Genomic DNA, 24,318 nt, shown 5'->3' on the forward strand with positions numbered 1-24,318 from the left:
GCTTGATACTGCAGGGCATGGAGCAATGGCATTTTTCAGAGTTGGTTGACATTGTGATTTTATAATAATAAGAAGAATGCTGCTTCACATAAATATGTAATACTAAATGGCAGATACATTTGGGCTATTTCTGAATTGTTGGGAATCCTGGCCTAAATTCATTCATTCATTCATTATTTACTTTAGTGAAACTCAACAATTTTTAAAGTCAAACATTCTAAGCCAAGTTTTAGTAGTTTGATACATGAAGAGGAATGATGGTGAAGCAAGATTAAAGGTTTTCTGTTCCATAATTAAGCCTTGATATTTCTATAAAATCAGACAACTGCATATATAAATAAAAAAATAAGACTGTATTTTCTATACACGATAGTCTCAGATCCAACTGAGGTATTTAAGGCAGCCTGCCTCCAGGTGGCATGGGAGCACATGAAGTGCAGAAATGCATGTTGTTTCCTCAGAAGCGAGGCTGCAGTGAAGTTGAGTGACACGCATCAATTTTCCTGAATAAAAAATGTTTTGCAGGGCTCTCTAAATTTAATAAATATGTATCTTGTCTATGTATTCATTCAGGTTTATGTGATAGGAGACAAAAAGAAAAACTTTTAAAATTTACATTTGTGTGTGTGTGTGTGTGTGTGTGTGTGTGTGTGTGTGTCTGTCTGTCTGTCTGTCTGTGTACACATGCCAGAGTGTCTTTGAAAGTAGACTACAGCTTGAGAGAGTCAGTCCTTTCCTGCTGCCATGTATTAGAGATGGAATTCTGGTCACCTGACTTGACAACAAGCATCTATCTCTGCCTGCTGATCCATTGTCACCAGCCCTAAAAGGAGAAGCTTTACAAAGTTAAATCTATATCCTTTATACTATGTTTTTAATCCATACTCTATGTATTTGCCTCTAAAGTATGTGGCACTTCTTTACATGCTGTAAAATGGTTTTAGGTAACATCATGAGGGCACACATTGTCATGGAGTTTAAGAATCTACTGAGGAGGAGGAGGAGTTCATGTTTTGATTAAAACACAAAGTGCTATGATGACTTAAATGAGGCACACATCCATGTTAAAGGAGTCCAAGAAATAAAATTTGACATGAGCATTTTTTCTCAAAGGACATTTGTGCATTGATTGCAACAAAGTAGTCCTTAGGCATAGCAATATGGTAATTATTCTTATAGTTCAATTTATATTGTAGCCTCAAAGCAAGAATGCGTGTCAGAGGGTACAAATCTGTATCTAAATTAGTTTCCATAGGCAGGAGACTAAAACTGAATGTGATTGTCCCTCTGTAATTCTCAAAAAGCTACAGCTCAGAGCTAAAATCTGCACCATTCCATATCACATGAATTTTCAGTGCCATTTCCCCATTGATTTTCCCTTTCAGCTGGAAAGTCACTTTATTGCATCTGCTCATGTTCTGCAAGGTATTTATACTTTTCCCAGCAGTTTCTATCTTTCATGGGATATTTCTTTCCTTTATAAAGAAGACTGAATAATTAGTTAATTAATGCACACACACGCAAAATTGATAAAGAAGACTGGATAATTAATTAATAAACACAAAATTAAGACTTTATAGGCCATGTATATACAATAAATACACAAAATATAATATGAATTTATATACTATATTTCAATGTGCAATTGTCCCCAGTGAGTGAGCCTAGGATTCCTTGTGGATTCTGAACTCCAGCCTTCTCAAGTGCTGTATACATATTTACATAGAGCCTACATGTATGTTCCTGTACATGTTGAATTATATTTATACTACTTAAAATACTTAATAAAATGTAAATTCTCTGTAAGTAGTCATTACGCTGTATTATTCAGGAAATAACAGCAAGGAAAACTCTGTACGTATATAGTACATTTTTTCCCATAATCTCAAATATCAATATTTTTGAATAAACCCCTGATAGAGAGTTGACCATATATAATTAATATATGTGCGAACACACACTATCAACCATCACACTATTTTTGACTCTTAGCTTCAATATTCTGAGACATCATACTGCTTCATGGGTTCTGCTCATTGAATCACAGCATATGAGATCATTGGCGTGGAGGAGGGTTTGCTGCTGAAATGGATTTGAAAGAACAGCTTTTCATAGGCTTTGCTTCTGGGCTGAATACTTGAACAACTCAGTTTAAGAATCATTAAAATAATAGCTTCCCTCCCACTTAAAAAAAATCAGCATTTTTTTTTCCTCCCATAGTTCTTAAGACATGGGGTGAACAACTACATGTAAGAAACGCAAAAGGCTAAGATCAGGCAGTCTGGCCCAGTCAGGAGCTATTCAGAGGCCTGATCTAAGTTGAACAGCAAAATCCTACAAGAGGAATCATTTATGCAGAGTAAAAATGACTAGTGCTGGTGAGGATCTTCCTGCAAATAGAACTGTGAAGGGAAGACATTCTAAGAGGCTCATTGAAGAACGCTAGTAGTAATAATTAAAAAAAAAAAAAAACAACTAACTTTGAATGCACACTCATAGGTACATGCTTAAGAATATATCAGAGGGTATTTCTTTAGAGTCATTCTCATTCACAAAGTTGCTCCAGGCCCCAGGACCAACTAGAAACTCGGAGACCTATCTGAGAAGTCCTGTGGGTAAGCTTATTATCATCTATCTCACCATCTCAGGTTCTGCTTCAGTTCTTGATTTTTCTCAAACTGCAAAGACAGACACTGTTTGGGGCAACCTCACAAAAGGATGGTTTATTGATACAGTGGAATCAGTGACTGTTACTTTATGTCTTCTCTGATCTGGGTGTATTGGAGAAATTATTTTGCCACTCCACGTAGTTAAAGATATTTATTTAATGGCGAAACTCACAATTAAGTATGGGTAGTCGCAGGTCTGGGAAGTGTAATGCAGTCCAACGGTGTTTCCGAGCTCTACACAGTCAATCTGCACTGGTCAGCGTCCGGCACGAGAGAGCGCCAGAGCGCTGGCCATCCAGCTCTCGGTCCAGGCCTCCCTCGCCCGCTCGTAGGCGTGACAGTTGCCAGAGTCTCAATGGGGGTTGGAACTTCCAGAACCAAGTGGAATGGCTACCCACTACAAGGGTGGCATCCTTTGAACCTGAGAATGCTGGAGGATGTCTCTACCAAGGCCTTCAGTAGAGAAAGTGAAGGGAAGTCACTCTCATCCCTTCCTGGATATCTGATGTGGTTCTTTCTCACACACTGAGTCTATACCACCTGTAAGGATCAGTCTGTATCCAATACATTGAAAGAAAGAAAAACGTCACTGTTTCCTGGTACTTGGGTTAAACGAACATTATTCCTACTGCTGCCAAACAAGCCAGCCAGGATGACAAGTTAAGATATTAAAAAGAAAAAAAAAAAAACTTTGTTTGGACAAGGAATTATTTTTAACTTCTGAATCAAACACTTTCAATTCCCAAGAAATGTGTCACCATAGATTCCTTATAAAATTCAAAACAACATATAAAAACAAATGCCTAGAAAAAAAACTCTAGGATCCTCAGAGTGGACGCTGAGGTACTCTGTGCATATTTCCCGTACAATAAATGAAAGAATAACACTGAAGTTTCAGTGTAGTATTGATCAGCTAAAATTAAAAGAATTTGATTTGGGGATAAATAAAACTTACTGTAACTTCTGCTGATATTTATAAGCACAGGGACCTGTTGGCCTGATCTATAAGATCTCCAATTTGTTTAAGGCCAATTTTACTTCATAGTCTGAAGATAAATTTGATGAATAACTTGTGACAACTATCTAACTGGAAATAAGAATCTTTAGGAGTAGGAAACTCTTTATTATTGAAAAACAAATTCTTCAGAAAAATAATAACTAGAACTTAGTTTCCAGAACACATATAGAGAATTTTTCTTTGTTTATATTTTTTTTTATATTTTTTTGAGATTGTAACTTCACCATTTCTTCCTCCCCTTTACTTTCTCCGAACCTTCCCATACACTGTCTCTCTTTCAGATTTATGGCTTCTTTAATTTGTGTGTGTGTGTGTGTGTGTGTGTGTGTGTGTGTGTGTGTGTGTGTGTTCCTGAAATATACTGATATATGATATGTATTCAAAAATACATGAATACAGCCTGCTCAATCTGTATGTTTCTTTTATGGGCATGTTTTCGGGACTGACCATTTGATTTTGGATAAACAGTGAGTGAGCTCTTCCCTGGGGGAGACTCTTTCTCCTGCTCTAACCTTTCCTTAGTTGACTGTGGTTCTTTTTCCAGGCTTGAAGCTTTGTGAACTTTCCTCCACCATGTTAGCATGGCTGTTGGTGTCATCCTTGTTCAGATCACGCTTAGGTAGCATGTTGGTGAGCCTTCATAGGTATCGCTTCTGACATTTCTAGGAGATACAACTCCCAGCAAACTTCCTGTTCCTCTGGCATTTATATTCTTTCTACTTTCTCTTCCTCAGTGTTCCCTTAGGTTTAGGAGTTGTGTTGTAAATGTATCAGTTGGGACTAGGCTTGGCAACTCGGCATTTTTATTGATTGTAGTTTTCTGTAGTGATCTCTGTCTATTTCAAAGAGAAGTTTCTTTGATGAGGGGTCGAGACTACACTTATCCATGGGTCTAAGAACAAATATTTAGGACATAAAATTAGGGATTATGCTGGTTTAGTAAAGTCGGGGTAGTGGTTTGTTCTCCTTCAAGAGCCATGACTTCAATAGTGGTACACATACCTTGATGCAACAAACAGTTCTCTAATTGAACTTAAGACCTCCTCAAAAAGAGGAAAATTGTGACTGGTACTGAAATATGAGCCAACTACCTAGCACTAGAGAATTTAAAAAATAAATAAATAAATAAATAAATAAATAAGTAGATTCCCTAGTGACCACTCTAGGATTACATTCTTCAGTGTTTACTCCAATTCTAAGTACTCTACTCTCTACCACCATAGCTGAATGTATCAGTCTACTTATGCTGCTGTAACAAAGATACCACAGATTCTGATATTTATGTAGAGCGCACATCAGTACTCAGAGATCTAGTGGATAAGGTGTCCTTGATCAATAATCTTCAGATTCTAGTGAAGGCACACTATTCGGGGATATCTATCTTCTGACATGTCTTCACAAGATGGAAGGAAGCAGTAGTGTCCACTGAAATCTCTCTTAGAAAAGCAATATCTTCATATACAATAACTCTACTCTCCCAAAGACATTATCTCTAAATACTATCATTTGGGTTTGAACAAATGTTTAAATAGTTCATTAGGTTTGAACATTTTGGAGGAACGTGAATATTCAATCTATTGAGCTTAATAATTCTGGAAGAGTAAAGAGTCTCTTCTTGTTATTATGGGTTTTAAAAATAATAAGCTGTAACTTATTTACTTATAACTATCTTCCTTGTGAAGCATAACACATTAGAGTAAATTAAAATGATATATATATAGATAGATAGATATAAAATTTGGATATGTAATATATCTGACTTACGTGAGAATTTCCACCCTTCTGCATGAGATCTGGGCCTTTTAAGTCTACTACATCAAAGGGACTTTGAAGTATACCTGGTTCAAGGCACTCAGTATTCACATGTGAATGTAAAATAATTGGATTTTAATTCTTAACTAATTTTAATCAGGATGTGATTGTCTGTTTTACTGCAAATTATACAAGCTTATATTTTCAAGTTAATATACATTTTAGAATGCAAATGCCCAAGGAATTCAACTGCATCCTTCCATACTTAACTTGCCCTGTCCATTCTAGGTGATGTGATGAAAGTAGAGACAGAAACTGCGTTTAACTAGAATCCATAAACTCCACTCCAGTAACTCACCACTCCAGGTCCTATGGAACTTTCCAAAGAAGAAAGTGTCCTGTGTCCACCATCTTCTTGTGCCTTCAAAGCACACAGTAGTGATTTTATATTGTCTGCATTGCTCCCTGTGGCTGTGTTCTTTCCTTCCTTATAACAGATGGATACTTCTGACTCCATTCTTAGGGAAAGCCCAGCCCTGGCCGGTGCTCTGGGATCTGTCCGAAAGCAGTCATAAATCTGACTGCATTCGGCCCATGGAACTGCCCGTGTAAAGTGTATCCCAAGTCAGTATAAGATGCAACCCTCCCCCACCACAGCCAGCATCCACAAAGCTACAGAGAGATGTACAGGTGGGAGGTAAAACAGTACTTAGGTGTACTAAGTGCCTTTTCTTGTTCCCTTCTTTGTTTGATAATATAGAAGAAATAAACTTTTTTATTTGATTGGGTCAAGCATTCAAAAAATTCATACAAATATTGGGCATATGTGTTTCTATTTATATTACATATAGAACAATGATTTGTATGCAATAAATGCTTTCTACAAAAACTTAACTGAAATGAGAACTGTACAGAATTGCAGCAACACAGAGCACCTTTCCAGATGACTAAGAAAGATAAGGAATTTCCTGATACTTGGACATGTTCTCAGGAATTAATTGACCTTTTACATGGTCGTAAGTTGAGCGACAGTTTATCTTTTTCTTTCTCCAAAGTTAAATGTGGGTATTACTCTTGCTTCCCAGGATGCTTTTGTTTTCTGCTGTGAACTGCAAAGTTGGAAGCATCTTTTTTTCTGCCAGGTAAATTCAATACGGTCTACCCATTGCACTTTAAAGGACATGATCATGGGGTGTCTACAACTCTTCACAGTGGAAGTGAGACCAGAACATTGGCTGGCAATCAAAGATGGCAAACAAGGCTGGCTTATGCGGTACAACTTGAAGGTTGAAAATTAGAGTGCTACGCCTTTGCATGAGTCTTTGTGCTGATTCTCTTATCTAGACAAGTGCTGCCTCCTTTAGCGAGCTTTGCAAAGCTATCTGTAAGCTCTGGAGGACAGGGAATAGAAAAATGCTGTCTCTCCCACTCTCAAGGAAAAGTCAGTTCTGATTACTGCTCTTGATACATGAATCAGTTTGAGAAAGAAAACAGAAGCTCCCATTCCACCTTAGGTTAACTGAACAACTAGAGAATGGACCTTAAAGCTAGTTCTACCCCAATGCAAAAGTATCACACTGTTTGCAATTTTTGTACATTGTTTTTGCGAGAAGTAAGTGTCAATATGGTAAGATTTGAAAGACATAAGGAAAAAAAAGAATCAGTAAGCATTTTGACTCTGATACTCTGTGGTGAGTCCTTCTCAGAAGATAGCTTCTGAGCATACTAATAGTATTAAACTAAGTGTGTGTGCTACCTCAGCCTAAATTAAATGAAGAGGCAAAGACAAAAGGTCTGCAAATGAAATGTTAATGAATCCCAGGGATGTGCCAGCTTCTCCCATGGAACGCATCTAAAGCATCTAGTTTCTGCTGTTAGTCCTTGTCAATATTTCCAACTGCAACCAGTGGGAAACTGCGAAGGATTTGTTTTAGGGCAAGTGAAGCACATTTTCTTTAATTTGTTAGTTGAACAACTTCCGGATGATTGAATACAGTCAAGACTGGATGGCTTAGAGATGAAAAAAAGACAACTCCTGATGCTACATATTCATTGTACCTCACAGGAGAGACACCATGTGAAGAGGGACAGGATGGAATATAAATTTATGTTTGAGATCAAGGGAAACATTAAAAGTAGCTAGGTTATTCCACTTGGAAAGTTCAGCAGACTATCTGACATAGTGTAGTATTGGAGACCTGAATTGTAGCTGAGAACTTAACATTTAATTTGGGGAAATAGACCTTGGCTTGGAGAACATCAGCATGTGCTTAGAGTTGGGAACTTTGTGGAAGGGCCCCATACACACTATGAAAACTTGACTGTCTTTCTTGAGTAGTATCTAGTATTACTGAATGCCTACATAGTATAGGTATTCAATAATAGCAGTGTGGAAAAATCTGTAAGTGTTTCCTGTTGCTGATAAGGTCTCATTCACCAACACCAGGGTTAAGACTTCAACATGTCTTAACTGTGTAAAGGGAACACAGTTTAACCTATAACAGAAAGAATAATCCATTTATGATTTGAGTACTGGAAAATAAGCCTGTGTTTTAGAAAGTTAACTCTAAATGTAGAGTAGAGGCTCTATTAGAGAAATGTTGGGGGAAAGACAAGAATCAGGTGCGTCACTTCGCATGTTATTGAAGTTGTGAGAAAGGAAAACTTGAACTGGTGTGGAATGGTAGAGAGAGTGAAGGGAGAACTGAGATCCATGGACATTTAAACTTAAAGACTTGGCATCAAATCTGATACCAGTGGGTGAGAGTGAGAGAGGATTCAAGGGCATTCCCAAGGTTTTAGCTTGGGAAGCAGATGAGCTGTGATGTCATGACTAACAATACAAAATGTAGGCATAGGACAATGTTCTTCCAATGATATTGTTGAGTTCACCCCTGTACATGTATTGTAACTAGACCAAATAGCCTATGGACAGAGGATCAAAGGACCAGCACAGCACTGTTCATGCAGCTCTCTCCAAGAGAATTTTTCAAATATGTGCTAACTAATTACGTGGCTACTGAACTCATGAAGTGTGGCCATTGTGCCCAAGGAGCTGAGTTTTTGGTTAAATGTAATACATTTAATTTTTAATAGCTACAAGTCCCTGACGGCTGTCATATTAGATAACACAGCTCAAGCAGGTGCTTAGGCAAGGGTGCTTAATACTTTAAAGATACACAGAGGAAATGTCAGCTAGACACCAAGTTTGAATGCTTATGGGCAAGAGGAGAGACTATAGAAACCACCCAGAGGCAGAGCAGCTACTAAGAACAGGGCTATAACTCTTAGGGACATCGGCAATTATATGGTCAACCACAGAAGAGGGCCAGGAAATAGTTGCTGAAAAGAAAGGAGAAGTACAACCTAGAATAATGTTGCACAAACATGGGAAATTTTTTGAAAAAGCATCTACCAAATCACAGAAAAACAACTCTTATTGAATAAACTACAGAAAAGAGCTTACCCAATTCAAAGTCAATGACCGCATTTTGTTACCTAAGAGAAAGGCCACTGTACTCCAACCAAAGGTTGTGGTTTTAACTCCTTCCACCTCCACACATGAAAGACCTTGCAAAAGTTTATGGAAGAAAGAGAGGGAATTTCCAAAGAGTTTCTCTGTGGAATCCAGACTAGTGTGTTCCTAAAAACAAACCCATAGTGGGAGGGCCCAGAACTTCTTTCCTATCATGTCACCAGTAAAGGTTCTGTGACTTTTAATATCTCCACTAACAATGATGTCACTTTCAGGAAAGTTCCTAACTATGAGGAGAAGTGGGTAAAATCGCTGCTAGCTTCCAAAAGAGCAATTTATGGATCATGAATCAGTGACTTTCCCTGGTTATACAAACTCCACGTGGTAGAAAGCAAGTGGGAATTCAATTTAACTATCTTTTCACACCAAAAATGTCCCCTAAAGTTAAGACATTTACATTCTTAATGGTTGTGCCTACCATTTCTAACATTATTCACTTAATGGTTTTTAACATAAAATTAAATTATTATTTTAAAGTAATGTAGGATTGCATTGTCTTATATGGACAACTAAATAATTTTTCATAAAGAGGTGATGATTTTTAAAAATAAAAAATTTCTAATGAATAAAATTACTGCTTTGCTTTTATCTGAAATATGTGAACAAACATGTTTTCACTTTGGATGGGGCCCAAATGACAGAAAGGATTCCACCGAAGCCTGGCTTATGGAGCTCTTAATTTAGATGGGATTACTTACAGGAGCATATCATGTGGGATTGTTTGCAAGAGTGTGAGCAACTTAAAGGCAGCCACACCACTGAACTAGAGCCCCTCATGCTCCCTAGAAATAGTCAACAACATCTATGTATCATCAGGGCTAAGGGAAACTTCCTGTGCCTTATGCTCTCTCCTCTTCCACAAGGGGGTGGTAGTGAGCTCAAGTTTCTGAGGCTCTCATGCAGGTAATCATAACCTCTCTGGTGTCATGACAGCAGCAGCCATGTTATGCCTAGAAGACTGAGTTGGACAATATTCCACCCTGTCTTCCAACTCTTGCATTCTTTGTGCCCCTTCTTGTACACTGTTCCTTGAGCCTAGATGTGGGGAGGAGATGATATAGATGTATGTTTTCCCGCATTTACAGGGAAACAAGAAAACATTGAATCACTATGCCACAGCAACAATAACTTATTCCCAACAGGTTGGCCACTGATATGTTAGTATAGCAAATGTCCTCTACTGCAAAAACAAGCTTCCCTGACCAAGGGCTGTTGTATAACTTTTCCTGGGGAGACATGTACCAGCAGGTTTTGCTCTGCAGATTTTTCGCCATGACTTTCTTTTTAAGCAGACAGTTCAGGCTTATTTGTTCTACAGTAGCAGCGGTACTTCAACCATACTCTCCTTTGGTTCTGTCATGTCCTTATTGGGGCACCAAGTGTTACAGGACTTCTTCCGGAGGAACACTAACAAATATCTGCTCACAAAGTACAGCACCAGTGACAGACAGAAGAAGTGATTCTGGGCAAATCTAGCTTGCTGAACCAATGAGATTAACTGGGCTCCCTGCAGGAGCATGGATGGGCAAGTGGTTATTTATAGGATCATGGAAAACAAACACATAGATAGCTACACTAAAGAAGATGCCCAACCCCATGCATGCACATGCATGTACACACACACACACACACACACACACACACACACACACACACACCAGCAATTGATAACTGTGCCCTCAAGGTGTTTGGCCTCATGTACCTCTTGAGTTTATGACACTTCTGTCCTTCATGTGACCTCCCCACCTTTGATGGAGGAATATCTCTACTAATCTACTAATGATCTTGTAAGGGTCTCATAGACATGATCACAACTATTCTGATTTCAAAATGACAACATCCATGTCTTCCCTGAGGACAAAGCTCTATAGCAATTACAAAAAGAAATTATTGAATAAAATTTTATAAAACCTAGCTAAATATATCTGCCTATCAAAGACTTTGAACCTGGGGACCTGATTTCTTTTTGTTAAGAAGGGAAGTCAGCAGTCTAGAGAGATTTTATAATTATCATAGATTATGTGTGTGCCTTGTGGTTTGAATGAAATGCCCCCTTCCATGGGTTTGAGTTCTAGCTGATAGTGCTATTTTGAAAAGTAGAAGAAGGTGGAACCTCTAAAGGAAATCAATCACTAGGGGGTGCATACTGGAGTTTTATAGCCCAACTCCATTTCCTGTTCACATTGTGCTTCCTCCTAGAAGGTGTGAGGGATCAGAGCTGCACAATCCTGCTACCAGGGAGCTACGTGCATTCATGCCTTATATACCCATGATGTACTTACTGTATCCCCTAAAACTGTAAGCCACAGTAAACGCTTCCTCCTTGAGGTTGTTTCTTGTCAGCTCTTTGATCACAGCAAAAGGAAAAGTAACTAATAAATCTTATGAAAGGGGGAAGCTTCTAATAGCAGAGGTAGTATCTCAGGAATGATGCATACATTCTTCCCATTATGGGATATTTTTAAGTCATCCTACTTTGCCATTGGACATAGAAGAAGGGGGAAAAGTAGATGCTAGAAGTCATCATTTGAGCAAAGAATCAGGCCAAAAGGAATCTGTGGATTATTATTAGATTGTGTTTGTTAGGCTTTCTGATCTTTCTGTGGGTATCACATTCCTAAATGGTCCCTTTGGGGTACTCATGTCATTTTCTTTATGGGTTACAGAGCACTGCCTATGACTTACATGCTTCATAGCAATGTGAATCTTCCCTTCTGGAAGAGCAGAATGAGTCAGATGCTGCATATCATTGGGAAAACTGAGTCAAACATTTACAAAGAGCTGTACACTAGAATAAGTTTTACACACACTAGCATGAGAAAAGTCTCATTACTTTCATTGAGATTCCACAAGCCAGTTGCTATGGAGATGCTCATATGAGGCTGGTCCAGGTGACTGGCAATGATACTTTCTTCTGGACAGGTCTTTAACCAGTGTTTATTTGATTCTGTAGGCGCCACCTTCTGTAGTTTCAACACAAACTCTTCAATCCTGGAGTTAACTCCCTCCATATGAAATGCAGGTTTAACCTCCCATGTATACGTTTCTTCTTTATAGCAGACAGTGCCATAAATGTGTTCTAGATTGTTTATATGATCTGAACCACATTAAAAGAAAATGTTTTTAAATAAAACAAAGAGATAAGTGATATGCTCAGACTGTATTAATTTTTTTCATTAACTAGGTTTTATAGATCTATTTTCTTAAAGCTTGAGTTTAAGATAAGGAAGGAACTGTTGCTTTTTATGGCAATAGTTATTGAAGAGAAAGCTGAGTTGTGATGGAAAGCCTCCTGCACCAAAGCTTTGGTCATCAGAGGGAACACATGGGTGGGCTTGGAAACTTTGACGTTGAAAGCCCAGAGTCATGTAAATAAAATCCCTAGAGTGTAAACAGCAGTGGTTTGAAAATAAAAGCTACAAAAATAGGCAGCTAGCTAGTTAGGAGAATATGTAACTAACAAGCATGTGTGTAAGAGATGCCTTGAATATTTTGATACTGTACTGTGATTACTAAGGATGGAAAATTTCCAGAATTTTCAAACTATGAAGAAAAAAATTCATGAGGATTTTCACCCAGAAAAAAAATGCAATTTTTTTTGCATATCTTTATATATTCAAATAGTTAAAGAATTTATTTAAAGGACATTTTCCTATACCAATTATATACTTGAAAGTAATTTAAATAATTAATAAAACCAGGATTCTTTAAAGAATCTATAGTCTCTTATTTTATTCCACATACGACTGTATCTATAATCACAAAGTGCTATTGTATTTATTTACCTTAAGCATCACTATTGTGTCAAAATATACATTAGTTTTTGACAAAAATACAAAAGCTTATTAAAATACTGTTTAGCATCTTTTTTTTTTCACTGCTAGTAGATTCTACATTCATCTTCTTCATGTTGGACTCCTGCTCCATTTTTTTTTCAAGACCCAAACAAACTTCTCTATCCTTTACTTTTTCGTCTCTTATGGGATTTGGGAATAGCTTCAATGTAGTCATTTGTCTGTCTGTCTCCCCAAAGGATTACAAGAAATTGCAGACACCTGAGTGTGTGGTGGAGCTGTTTTAATGGGGATGAGGGAAAGACAGGAGGTTGGCTAGGAACGTTTGGTTTACAATCCAGTCAGATGCAGCCTCTCCCTTGCTGGACCTCAACTGGGCATGAGAAACAGTGTGTGTTAAACCATTCCTTGAATGAGTGAACACTCCTTCTCCTCATAGCCATGTAATACATGAATCTACAACAGAACAGTTTATTACATTGAATATGTAAAATTTAAAATGCCTTCCTCTGCCCTGTTTTCCCTAGCCAGAATATTCCTTGCAATCCATTTTGTATATCTTCCTGAAGATGCAAATGTATTTTCACCATCCTTTGACTATATCTACCTTCCAGTATCACTGGGAAACCAGATACAAAACCCCACATTTTATTGCAAGAATGTGTCATTTCTCACTTTTGTCTCCTGTTCATCTTTCATGACACATGAATTATTCTCATTTCCATCTTTCCTCTGGTCTTACATATTTATAATTGACAGTGTATGCTCTGACTCTTTTTTAGTGTGTTTGCACTGATGACATATGAGAGTATATGTGTGTGCATGTTTGTGTGTGAGAGTGCAGGCATGCTTGTGTCATGATGCATGTGTAGAAGGCAGGGGGAAAGCTTAGGTGTCAGTTTTAGCATTTCACCATGTTGGGAGTAGGGTCTCTTGCAATCATGGTGTATACCAGGTTGTCTGGCGGGCAAGCTTCCAAGGACTCTCCTGTCTCTCCCTCCGGCCTCAACACAGGAGTGCTGCCATTATAGCTGTGTATTGTTATGCTCAGCTTCACGTGATTTCTTGGTATCCAAACTCAGGTCATCACACTTACATGGCAAGTGACTTCATACACTGTACTTTCTCTCCGCCCACCATTTCCAGTTCTGATATTTGATACTAACCAGATGTTTTCCTTTTGCAGACTTTATCAGCTTTTCTCTGATAGATTTCTCTGTCTACCTACCCTACTGCAAAGGTCACTCATGTACCACTCAACAGTGCATCTGCATTCTGAGGAAAAACATTATTAAACAGTTTCACTACTGTGAGAACAGCATAGAGAAGTCTTGCAAACTAAGATGGCTACAGTCAATATACTAACATAGTGTAATGTGGCCACCATCATATATGTGCCATACATATTGGACGCAAATGTCAGTATTTGGTACATTTACTTTGCCTTTAACAGGCCTATTACCAATTTATGCACTTATTTATGTACAAACAAAATATGTTCAAAGAGTGCCTGCTGATAGAGTAATAGCCTTGATGGATTTTAAAAAGCCATCATCCTTTATATAAACTCTGGAATATGCTTTAAACATGTTGTAAAAAATGTTATCCTCACTTAGGAGTCTCTGTGTTTCCTTTACTGACATCCTTTCTTCAAATAATAATCAAGAATTATTCGCTTATAACAGAATTCTAAAAATTTTTATTACTTTATTTTCTGTGTGGAGATATTTTGCCTGCATGTATGTTTGTATGGTATGTGCATGTTGGGTGCCTGCCAAGACCACAAGAGGGTATCAGATCCCCTGAGACTGGAGTTACAAACTGTTGTGAACCACCATGCAGGTGATAGGAATTGAACCCAGATCCTGTGGAAGAGCAACAAGTACTCTTAACCACTGAGCCATCTCTCCAACTCCCATATACAGGAATTTAAGAGCAGCTGATACTGGTAGTGATTAATTGGATACTTTACAGAAGCACTTTGTCTCATATATTTAGTTTGATATTTTTTACAAATCCCATTTTCTCCTTGCAAAACACCCCTGACAGTGTGTAGTTAACTCCTTCTACCAGTCACAAATGTCCTCATCTTGATGTGGTCAAAGGGCAAAGAAAGGTAAAGTATGATAACCAGTTTTTATAGAGATATATGTAAAAGCCTATCCAGTCTTAAGATGACCATTAGATTTTTGATTAAACTGTCCCTTCGTCCAATGCATACCACTTCCCTGCTAAAATAAACTGTAGGCTTCTGCGTCAAGGCGGATAATAGGTAGTACTTTACTAAGATCAGATATTCAGAACTGAAAATAAGTTCTTGTCTGCAAAGTCTAAGTTCACCTGTAGTTCGCCGCCTTTCCACTTGTTTGTATCCCAGTTTTAGAAGACCAGGAGGAGGGCTGCCGCTCTCCCCCGTCTTTGTCACACTGCTTCACCTCTGCCCTGCTCTTCTGAGTGCATTTGGTGGATTGGCATTGAAGTCCTTGACCCTGCTCTTCTGAGTGTGTTTGGTGGATTGGCACTGAGGTCCTTGGTTCTAAGCTGCCTTTAAACAATCAACAGCCAACACCAGTCCATTTAGTTGAAAGGATCAAAGGAGAGGAAAAGTATGTATAAAGAGTGGAGATGCTGTTTCTGCATTCTCTGGTGCAAATGATAGCTGCTACCTGAGCCATATGTGGTTCCTGTTTGAAGTGGAAGCCATATTCTGTTTTTGCAGTGTACCATCACAGTGTGGCATCTCGATAGTTCTGTGAGTCATCTGTTCCTATAAACCATATGTAATGTCAGTAAATGGTTGTTTGACACATTGTCTAGCAAGTGTACTTATTTTATTTATAATCAAATGTGTTTTTGTCAATTTAAATGCATATACACATATAGATATTCACCTTTTAGGTTTAATATGTGAACATCAATATGGGATAATATCAGGAAAAGTATTTTATAGCAATTTCTAGGTATGTATCTCTCAAGCTTAGACCATCATTTTCTTGTTTTGTAATTATTAGGTGCCATATATTCCATTATGATTACATACTTATAAAAGTTCTCGAGGGGGTGTTCTTTACCCATTTTAAAGTCAGCCTGAAGGACTTGGGGCAAATTCTGATATGTATTCCTGGTAAGATAAATATCAGCTTTCTTGGAATAAATACACACACACACACACACACACACACACACACACACACACACAATTTGTGAACAATGAAGAACTGTGGACTTCCTTCTGGGATTCCTATGGATAAACTCTAGGTGAGATGGCAAGAGGAGCTATCAGGGGGCTTTGCAATTTTCCCAGCCCAGAATATTCCTCAAAGTTGTGGGAAGTTTCCATCTCTTTCAGGGTATAAATTCCTATAAGACTCAGGTATGCTTGCAGATGGAAAAAGTGAACGACTAAAATAATCAGTAGAGGCACATCTGTGCTAAACAATCTGGAGGTATTCCTATTATCCCCTCGGGGCTGAGGTAAGAGAGTGAAGAAAAGTGAAGCAAGTGAGGACTGCTGTTGTGAAGTTGTCTGCCCCCCTCCACTAAAGGCAGGGAGAGCCTATCTTAGGCTTCAGGGCCTTACTACACAGTGCTGCGCGTGGGACTCTTAAACATCTACTCAAGACGAATGGAACCTATGCAGGCAAGAGAGAGATTTCAGGGCCTCATAGCTTCTTAAACATCAGAGTTGAGAGCCTGAAATTGTCCCTCCTTCCTGGTCCATAGTAAGCTGTTCACCTCTGTAAGAGAAATGCTGCTATCAGGGCTCCTTCCCTGAGAGCATGTGATGGTGTGGGTTGGTATTATGGTAAGTTGGAGGCAGTTTTGAGAACCATAATTGAGTTTATGCTCAAAGTTTTCCTTAAAGACTTCCTGTTCATTGTCCTTGAATATGCAAAGGACTTAAATCTTTAGAACTATGGTGACAGGTGGATATGACTGAGATATGATTTAGCCCAATCGTTTATTTTTACAGCTGAAGAAATTTGTATTTTAGAAATAAATTTTCTCTGTGTCTATCTTTACACACCATAAACATGCATGGGTATGAACTTATAAATGCATATTTATATAAACTATATTGAGTTCATTATTTTGTAAATAATGTCTATATAAAATATACTATCTAGGTGTATTTGGAGAGAGAGAGAGAGAGAGAGAGAGAGAGAGAGACTAAATTCTTGTACATAGAGAAAGGGAAATAAACTGAGCATTCTCTTTGAAGAATTCTGGTTTTTTAGATTTGTTTTTAATTATGTGTCTGTGTCTGTGTCTGTGTATGGGTTTGTGCATGTGAGTGCTGGTACCCACGGAAGTACCAGGACCCCCTGGAGTTAGGGTTACAAGTCATTGTGAGCCACCTAAAATTGGTGCTGGGAACTGAACTCAGGTCCTCTGAATGAGCAGTACATGTTCTTAACTGACGATCTATCTCTCTAGTCCCCAGAAGGATTCTTAATCCCTCAGCAACTTAGAAGCTATGTGTGTCCTCATGAAGTGATCTCTCTGGTTTCAAAGAACAGAACAGGGCTTTCAACTGCAAAGGAAATAAAGTTAGTTAGAAGGAAGAAGGAGCTTTCAAAGACTGAAGCCTGACCTAACACAGAAAGCCTGGTGGTTCCCCTATTCTGGGAAACTGTCATCAGAATCCAAGCGCATGCCAGCGCCAGTGAGTGCAAAGGGGCAGATGCTTTCGACATCCAAGCTCTAGTCTCCCTTCTAAAACACACTTGTAAAATACGGTACAACCAACGACCTCTTCAATATATACTAGGAAAGTAAATCAGTTCTATTACTGATAAGGTTTCTCCCTAGATGGAAACAGTGCAGCTTTGGAGGTGTGCCTTTCACATGATCAGCATTGAGGGAGATGGGAGAATGGGCAAATGAGGGACTTTGCCCCTGGTCTGCACAGGGGTTCTCTTTACTGGTCTGTTTATGTGAGCCAAGACTGTGGCAGCCATGCCTGTTCCCCTCTGTATTGTTTATGACAGGTTTTGCATGCTCTTAGCAGGGCTGAGGCACTGTAATGAAATACTTGTTAGTCCAGGCCTAACAAGTGAATGTTGCCGTTTGCCTACCCTGTTGTGGAGCATGAGGATTAGAAGAAGCTTTTAGAGAAGGGTGGAGTTTGCTGCCTGTTCCTCTGAAGAAAACAAGTAGTGAAAACCATGAGGGAGTGTAACCTTTGCTCCATGTTGTCTTTTCCTTCCAGCTCAAGGTTCTATAAAAAGCCCTCATACTTAACACTTTGTTCTCTGTCCTTTGCCAGATTCTGACTTGAGCATGCGTACATTGAGCACGCCCAGCCCAGCCTTGATATGTCCGCCAGCCTTGCCAGGATTTCAGAATGGAAGGGGCTCCTCCACTTCTTCATCCTCCATCACTGGGGAGACAGTGGCGATGGTTCACTCCCCACCCCCGACCCGCCTCACTCACCCACTCATCCGGTTGGCCTCCAGACCCCAGAAAGAGCAAGCCAGCATAGACCGGCTCCCGGACCACTCCATGGTGCAGATCTTCTCCTTCCTGCCCACCAACCAGCTGTGCCGCTGTGCACGGGTGTGCCGCCGCTGGTACAACCTGGCCTGGGACCCGCGCCTCTGGAGGACTATCCGCCTCACGGGTGAGACCATCAATGTGGACCGTGCCCTGAAAGTACTGACCCGTAGGCTTTGCCAGGACACACCCAACGTGTGCCTCATGCTGGAGACGGTCATTGTCAGTGGCTGCCGGAGGCTCACAGACCGAGGACTTTACACCATTGCACAGTGCTGCCCAGAACTGAGGCGCCTGGAAGTCTCAGGATGTTACAATATCTCCAACGAAGCTGTCTTTGATGTGGTGTCCCTCTGTCCCAACCTGGAGCATCTGGATGTGTCAGGTAAATGGAAACTGAACTCAAAACCTTGGTGTTCTTAATGCACCACCCAGAGTAGTAGAGACATTGCGGCTGATAGAGGGTCTCCTTCTCTTATTAATGTTTCTTTTCATGTTTTTAAAATTGTGTGCATTTGTGTATCTTTGTAGAGGTGTGTGCATAAGAGTGCAGGTGCTCACAGAGTCCACAAGAGGGCATTGCATCCACTGGAGTTGGAGTTAAGGGCAGTTGTGGGCTGCCCATCATGGGTGCTGGAAACTAAACTCAGGCCATCTGGAACAGAAGTGTGTGCTCTTAACCACTGAGTCATCTCTCCAGCCCCCAGCATCTTCTTGCTAGCTACCAAAGATGGACAGTGCATAGTAGGGAGGCTAACTGGTCTCACTGTGGACTCATAACTCTCAAGGCCAGACGTAGCCTCTGCATTGAACATATGCCTCTTTAAGGAACTGTGGGCACCTTGGTTGGGTTGGGTCAGTCTACCTTAAATGTGACCTTATACTCTAGAACAACCATGCATAATGGGAACCAAAAATCTAACTAAGACAAATAGAAGGAAATAGCTAATTAAACAGGTCATTCAGAAACTAGCCTTTTGTATTTGTTATGAGTTAGTAGAGTTTGTGAACCATGGCAAAGCCACAGCAATGTCCCTTCATGCCATGTCCTGACCTGACAGTCCACCATGAGGAATAAAATGCAGGCCTGGGAGCTGTGCTCACAATGGCTTGTCTTTCTCTAAACACTAGGGAAGTCTGTCATGGTCAAGTGATGCTCCCGCCCACATTCTCCTTTGGGTTAATTTTACGGCTCTTTTAAAGCATTTCTCGGCTACATAGTACAAGGACAGGGTCCATTGAATCTGACTTTTCATTCTTTTGAAAATGGAAGGAAATCCCAGTATAATTGCTTTACTTAAAAGTCTCTCTTAGGCAGGAAGAATTAAAGCCCAGAGTCATACTTTGGCGCCAGACGGGGACCCAGCCTGAATAACAGCCCCCTTTTTAAAATCTCATCTGCTGTATAGTCAAAAGATGAACATTACAGAAGCTGAAATGTGTAAGCTGTGTCAAAGAGTTTTGAAAAAAAAAAATGAGAAGATGAGTTGTGACCTCAGGAATGGTTGGGGAAAGGTCAAAAGGTGAGACCCACTGTGTCAGGCAAATACATAGAATTTGGGATTTACAAGAATCTGAGGTAAATGAAGCCCTTCAAAAAAAATTGGAGGTAAAACAGCTTCCAGCTTGTTCTGTCTTTCAGAAGCCGACATCTGAAAATATTTCAGCTGACAGCCCATTATTTTTGCAGATTCTTTCCCTGGCTGGAAAGCTGCTTACTGCTCTTCTGCTTGAGCTGGCTTCAGGACAAAGCCATCGTTACTGGGTTAGATTAGTCAGGAGCAGCCATTGGCATACAGAAGCGGGAAACAAGGAGGCCTTCTTAAATCCTTCCTCCAAGGAACTCTGGAGAACATGGAGCCTTGAGATTTGGGACCATTCACTTAGCCCTTGGAGCTACAACTTGATGTGTTTTCTCTTTAGAAAGAAATAAAGTTGACAAACTCTTTCCCATTCTTGCCATCTGAGCATTTCACAAACAGTTCCTTGTGTTTTCTCAGACTAGAAGATGACTTGTTTAGAATCTCCAACTTTGTCGGGGCATGTTTCCAGGTGTTCTTCATAGAATGCAAGTAATTATATTCTGTTGTTTGAGGGCCTTTTGAGATTCTGAAATGACTGAAGCCACTTTGGCTGTTTGGGACCGGGATTATTGAGCTTTCTGGCCTGAGTAAGCTTGCTGTACCACTGGACTAACTGTTACTAAAAGTCTTGCTAGCTGTCCTCTACTTCATGTCATTTTCATGTTTATACATATTTTTGTAGCTTCTTGACATAAAATATTTATATTATAATTCAAAACAGTAGCAAAATTACAGTTACGAAGTAACAACAAAATAATGTTATGGTTGAGAGTCACCACAACATGAGGAACTGTATTAAAGGGTCACAGCATTAGGAAGGTTGGGAACCATTGCTCTAGATAACATGGGATTACCTATGCTATATTTAGCAAGGTAGAAAAGGCTAATGTTTAATGTTATATAGATGTAACCAACCGTCTTATTAATTAAGAAACACAGAAACAATGTAAAAGAGAAAGCCGAGAGGTCAGAGCTCAGAGCTAAAATCTCACCCTTCCTCCTGCTGTCCCAGCTTCGCGAAAAAGAGACCTACTTCCTGTCGGTTCGTTTTTTTATAGTATGTTGTTCTGCCTTCTCATCGGTTGTAAACCCAAACACATGACTGCCTCGTCACTGTCTGAATGTACAGCCCCCTAGGTCTTAAAGGCATATGTCTCCAATGCTGACTGTATTCCTGAACACACAGAGATCTTATGGGATTAAAGGCGTGTGCCACCACCGCCACACTCTTGCTATGGCTCTAATAGCTCTGACCCCCAGACAACTTTATTTATTAACATACAATCAAAATAATATTTCAGTACAATTAGATTACCACCACAATGTTACATTTTCAAATCACTGGTAATTAGCATAGCAAGATATAGTATCTTGCTATTATTGCAAATTACCTTTTATTAACATTTTAAACATAATTAGGATATATTAACCAACTAATTTTGAACACTGAAATGTAATTGTTGTAAATAAAGTCACTTCAAAGGGTCTGTCTCCAACAGGACACCTGAGAACCACCCATTTTTTCCTCCCAAATCGATCTTTCTAATCAGCAGCATCCTATCTAGGCTATCCTAATTTCCCAGTCCCTGGAGTTTATGCCCTCTCCTCTACCTGCCTGCCTACAGGAGCACTTCATCAACTGCTCTTTTCAACACTTCAATCCACACTCCACATATTCAACTTCTGGAAGAAATTTTTTCAAGTTGTAAGTCAATTAATCTCCAATTATTCTTATTTAAGACTTACAGGAAAGACTCATTTTTCTCCATAGCTGGTGTAAGGCCCCAAATGAGTTGTCCTTCCAAGATTCAAATCCCATTCCTCACAAAACTATCTGCAGATCTCCAAACACAAAATACTTCTTCATTCAGTAATGAATGTCTACCTATATGGGTTCCATACTAGTCCCTTTCCTGCTCCCATCCCAAACCTTCCCAGAAGTTCTCTTAAGAGATTTTCCATTTCTCAAGTGGAATCTCACATTAGCATAGCCTTCCGCACATTATGTCTAGTGAGCCAAGGATTTCTTCTTGGTGTCTGCATCGCGAACATAGAAAACTAAAACATCATTGAATTTACACTCTGCTACTTGCGTATTTCCAGGTCCTTTTCTCTCAAGTCATGAGCTTTTTTTTTTATAGACAAAAACAAGGGATTTTTATTTTGTATTTTGGGATCTTGTGTTTAAGTGGAAATAGAAGTTACAAAGCCTGAAATGGACATCTTGAAAGAGTTCAAATTTCTACAGGTTAGTATACCGAGCAATATCGTTGAAGCTGTAAAACAGCAGTCAGAATCTCCTCCTGACTAAAAAGAGGGGAGCTGAGGCGTCACTGAGTTCATTATATTAGGTCATTGCATGCACTCCACTGAGAACCATGAACAGACGCTCAATAAACAGCAACAATAATACTTTTATCAACAATCTTAAAAGTTAGTCATTGGTCTTCACTGATGGGACTACCTTGCATTCTAGAGAAAGTGAAGATGCCCCCCTACCCCAAATGAAAGTAAGTCATGATTCAGAGAAGATTTGTAAGGGCTAGAATCAATACTTTCTTAACCACTGTTGCTCACATTGGTTTAATAATGTTCACCCCACTCACCCCCTTTATCTTGGACTTTGGGGCAGTCCCCTATGTTCTGGCCCTAGCCAACAATTTCTTATTTTTCTGTTAAAGCTTTCCAGATCTACCCCATGAACATTCCTTGCTCCTCCAAATACCAAGTGAGTTCTGGCCTCTCAAATTTGGCTTCCTCTGTTTGAATACGAGTACTTCATGTCTGTGAATCCAAGTTGTTTCTCTTCGATGATCTCCTTAAATACAGCCATGTCAAAAAGCTCCTTTACAAGTGTCTGCACATGTGCCTCTTGACGGCACATCCACTGAAAATCCCTGTGTAACCCACAATTCTGCCACATCATACTCATCCTTACCTCCCTCCTGTTACTTGAAACCTCGAAAAATTATGGAACTTGCTCTAGTCTGTGTGTAGAGGCACATAAGGTACATGCCACATCTTTTAAAATTAAAGTTTAAATGAATGATTTCTTAGAGTCCTTTCATGTCTGTAAAACAGGAATGCGTAAACTATCCATTAGTATTACTGAACCATGAAAAAATTTATTTTCTTTCCAATACAAACTCAACAAAAGAATTACAGATAGCCATAACATTAAAATTTACTGATAGAAAGTCATACAAGCATATTGAAGTCATTTACTGAAACTGTACTAAACTAATATTTTCTTAAATTTGAAACTCCTATTTTTCAGATAGACTTTTACCTAAATATTGTATCTTTCCTGGCTCACAGCAGATTTCACTTGTTATTAAGAATGTAGAAAGGAAACTAGAACCAAAATAGAGGAATAAAATTTATTTTTTAATACAAGAAAACAAGAATGCCTCCATAGACAGCACACATCAGAAGAAAAATTCAAAACATGCAGGATTACAGTCATCAGAAAGAAAGAAACAAAAGAAACCACCTCCCAGAAACCAATGTCGCCCCGCAGAGGGGAGCCGTGTCTCTTTTCCATGATTGGTGATGTGCTTCACGCCTTAAAATTTTGCCTTGGAGCACATGACATTAGAACCCTGTTATTCCCACAACTTATGCTTTATCAGAGTTTCCTGGACAGCCTGCCAGGATGTGGCAGAAAAGTCCCCAATAGCAATGTCATTGTGCCTCTCACAAGCCTTTGGATATTGCATTGACTAGCCAAAATTTGGGGGCGTCTGAAGTGAGGTGCCTGGTTGTACACTTGCAACAGGGATCTGATAAGAACAGGGAGAAAAAATATGTAGTAAAATGGGAGAGACTCTAAATATAATTTCTATAGTTTATATTAATGGGTATTAACTATATAATAGAAGTTGGCTATATATGTTTTTATAAAGTAATATTTAATGAGTATTTCATTATTATATGTAATATAATAATTAAACTTACAATATAAATATATGTAATTTTATACATAGTTTTAGGGGATTAAGAATGATGTCTTGGAGTTATCCAAAAATATCTTCTTGGACATTACTACCCTGGTCTATAAAAGTATGAAGAATCAGATAAAAAATATTCCTCACAGTACTTTATAAACTTTGTAAGTCAACACAAATAAAAGTCATTCCTATTGACTATAAAATAAACAACTATTTTTTAATGCAGATCTACTTGAGCTAAGGCCAAAGTCTGAAGACATGTAAATGTTGGAAGTTCAGTTTTCCCATCTGATCTATTTTGGAGGCATTCCTCTGCAAATCATTTCTTCCCTCCCTCATTCATTCATTCACCAGACATTTACTGAGTGCCAGCTATAAACTGAATACAAGGAGTATGGTGATCAACCTACCTGAGTGCTTTCCTTCAGTGCTTGCATTCCAGAGTAAGGAGACAGCAAATGAATAACTGAACAGATAAACATGCAACACTACCAACTGATAAAAATGCTTAAAATAAAGGG

The 24,318-nt window shown here is 39.1% G+C and overlaps 1 protein-coding gene across 1 annotated transcript in view; it reads left to right on the forward strand.

The window, feature by feature from the left end:
* Positions 1 to 24,318, forward strand: part of Fbxl7 (F-box and leucine rich repeat protein 7) — a 373,299-nt gene that overhangs the window by 344,398 nt on the left and 4,583 nt on the right. The window contains exon 3 of the mRNA XM_028868169.2: positions 18,038 to 18,649. Coding sequence (XP_028724002.1) covers positions 18,038 to 18,649 — 612 coding nt within the window. The remainder of the gene's footprint in view (positions 1 to 18,037; positions 18,650 to 24,318) is intronic.

Source organism: Peromyscus leucopus, chromosome 11 (genome assembly GCF_004664715.2).
Source record: "Peromyscus leucopus breed LL Stock chromosome 11, UCI_PerLeu_2.1, whole genome shotgun sequence".
Taxonomy (NCBI): domain Eukaryota; kingdom Metazoa; phylum Chordata; class Mammalia; order Rodentia; family Cricetidae; genus Peromyscus; species Peromyscus leucopus.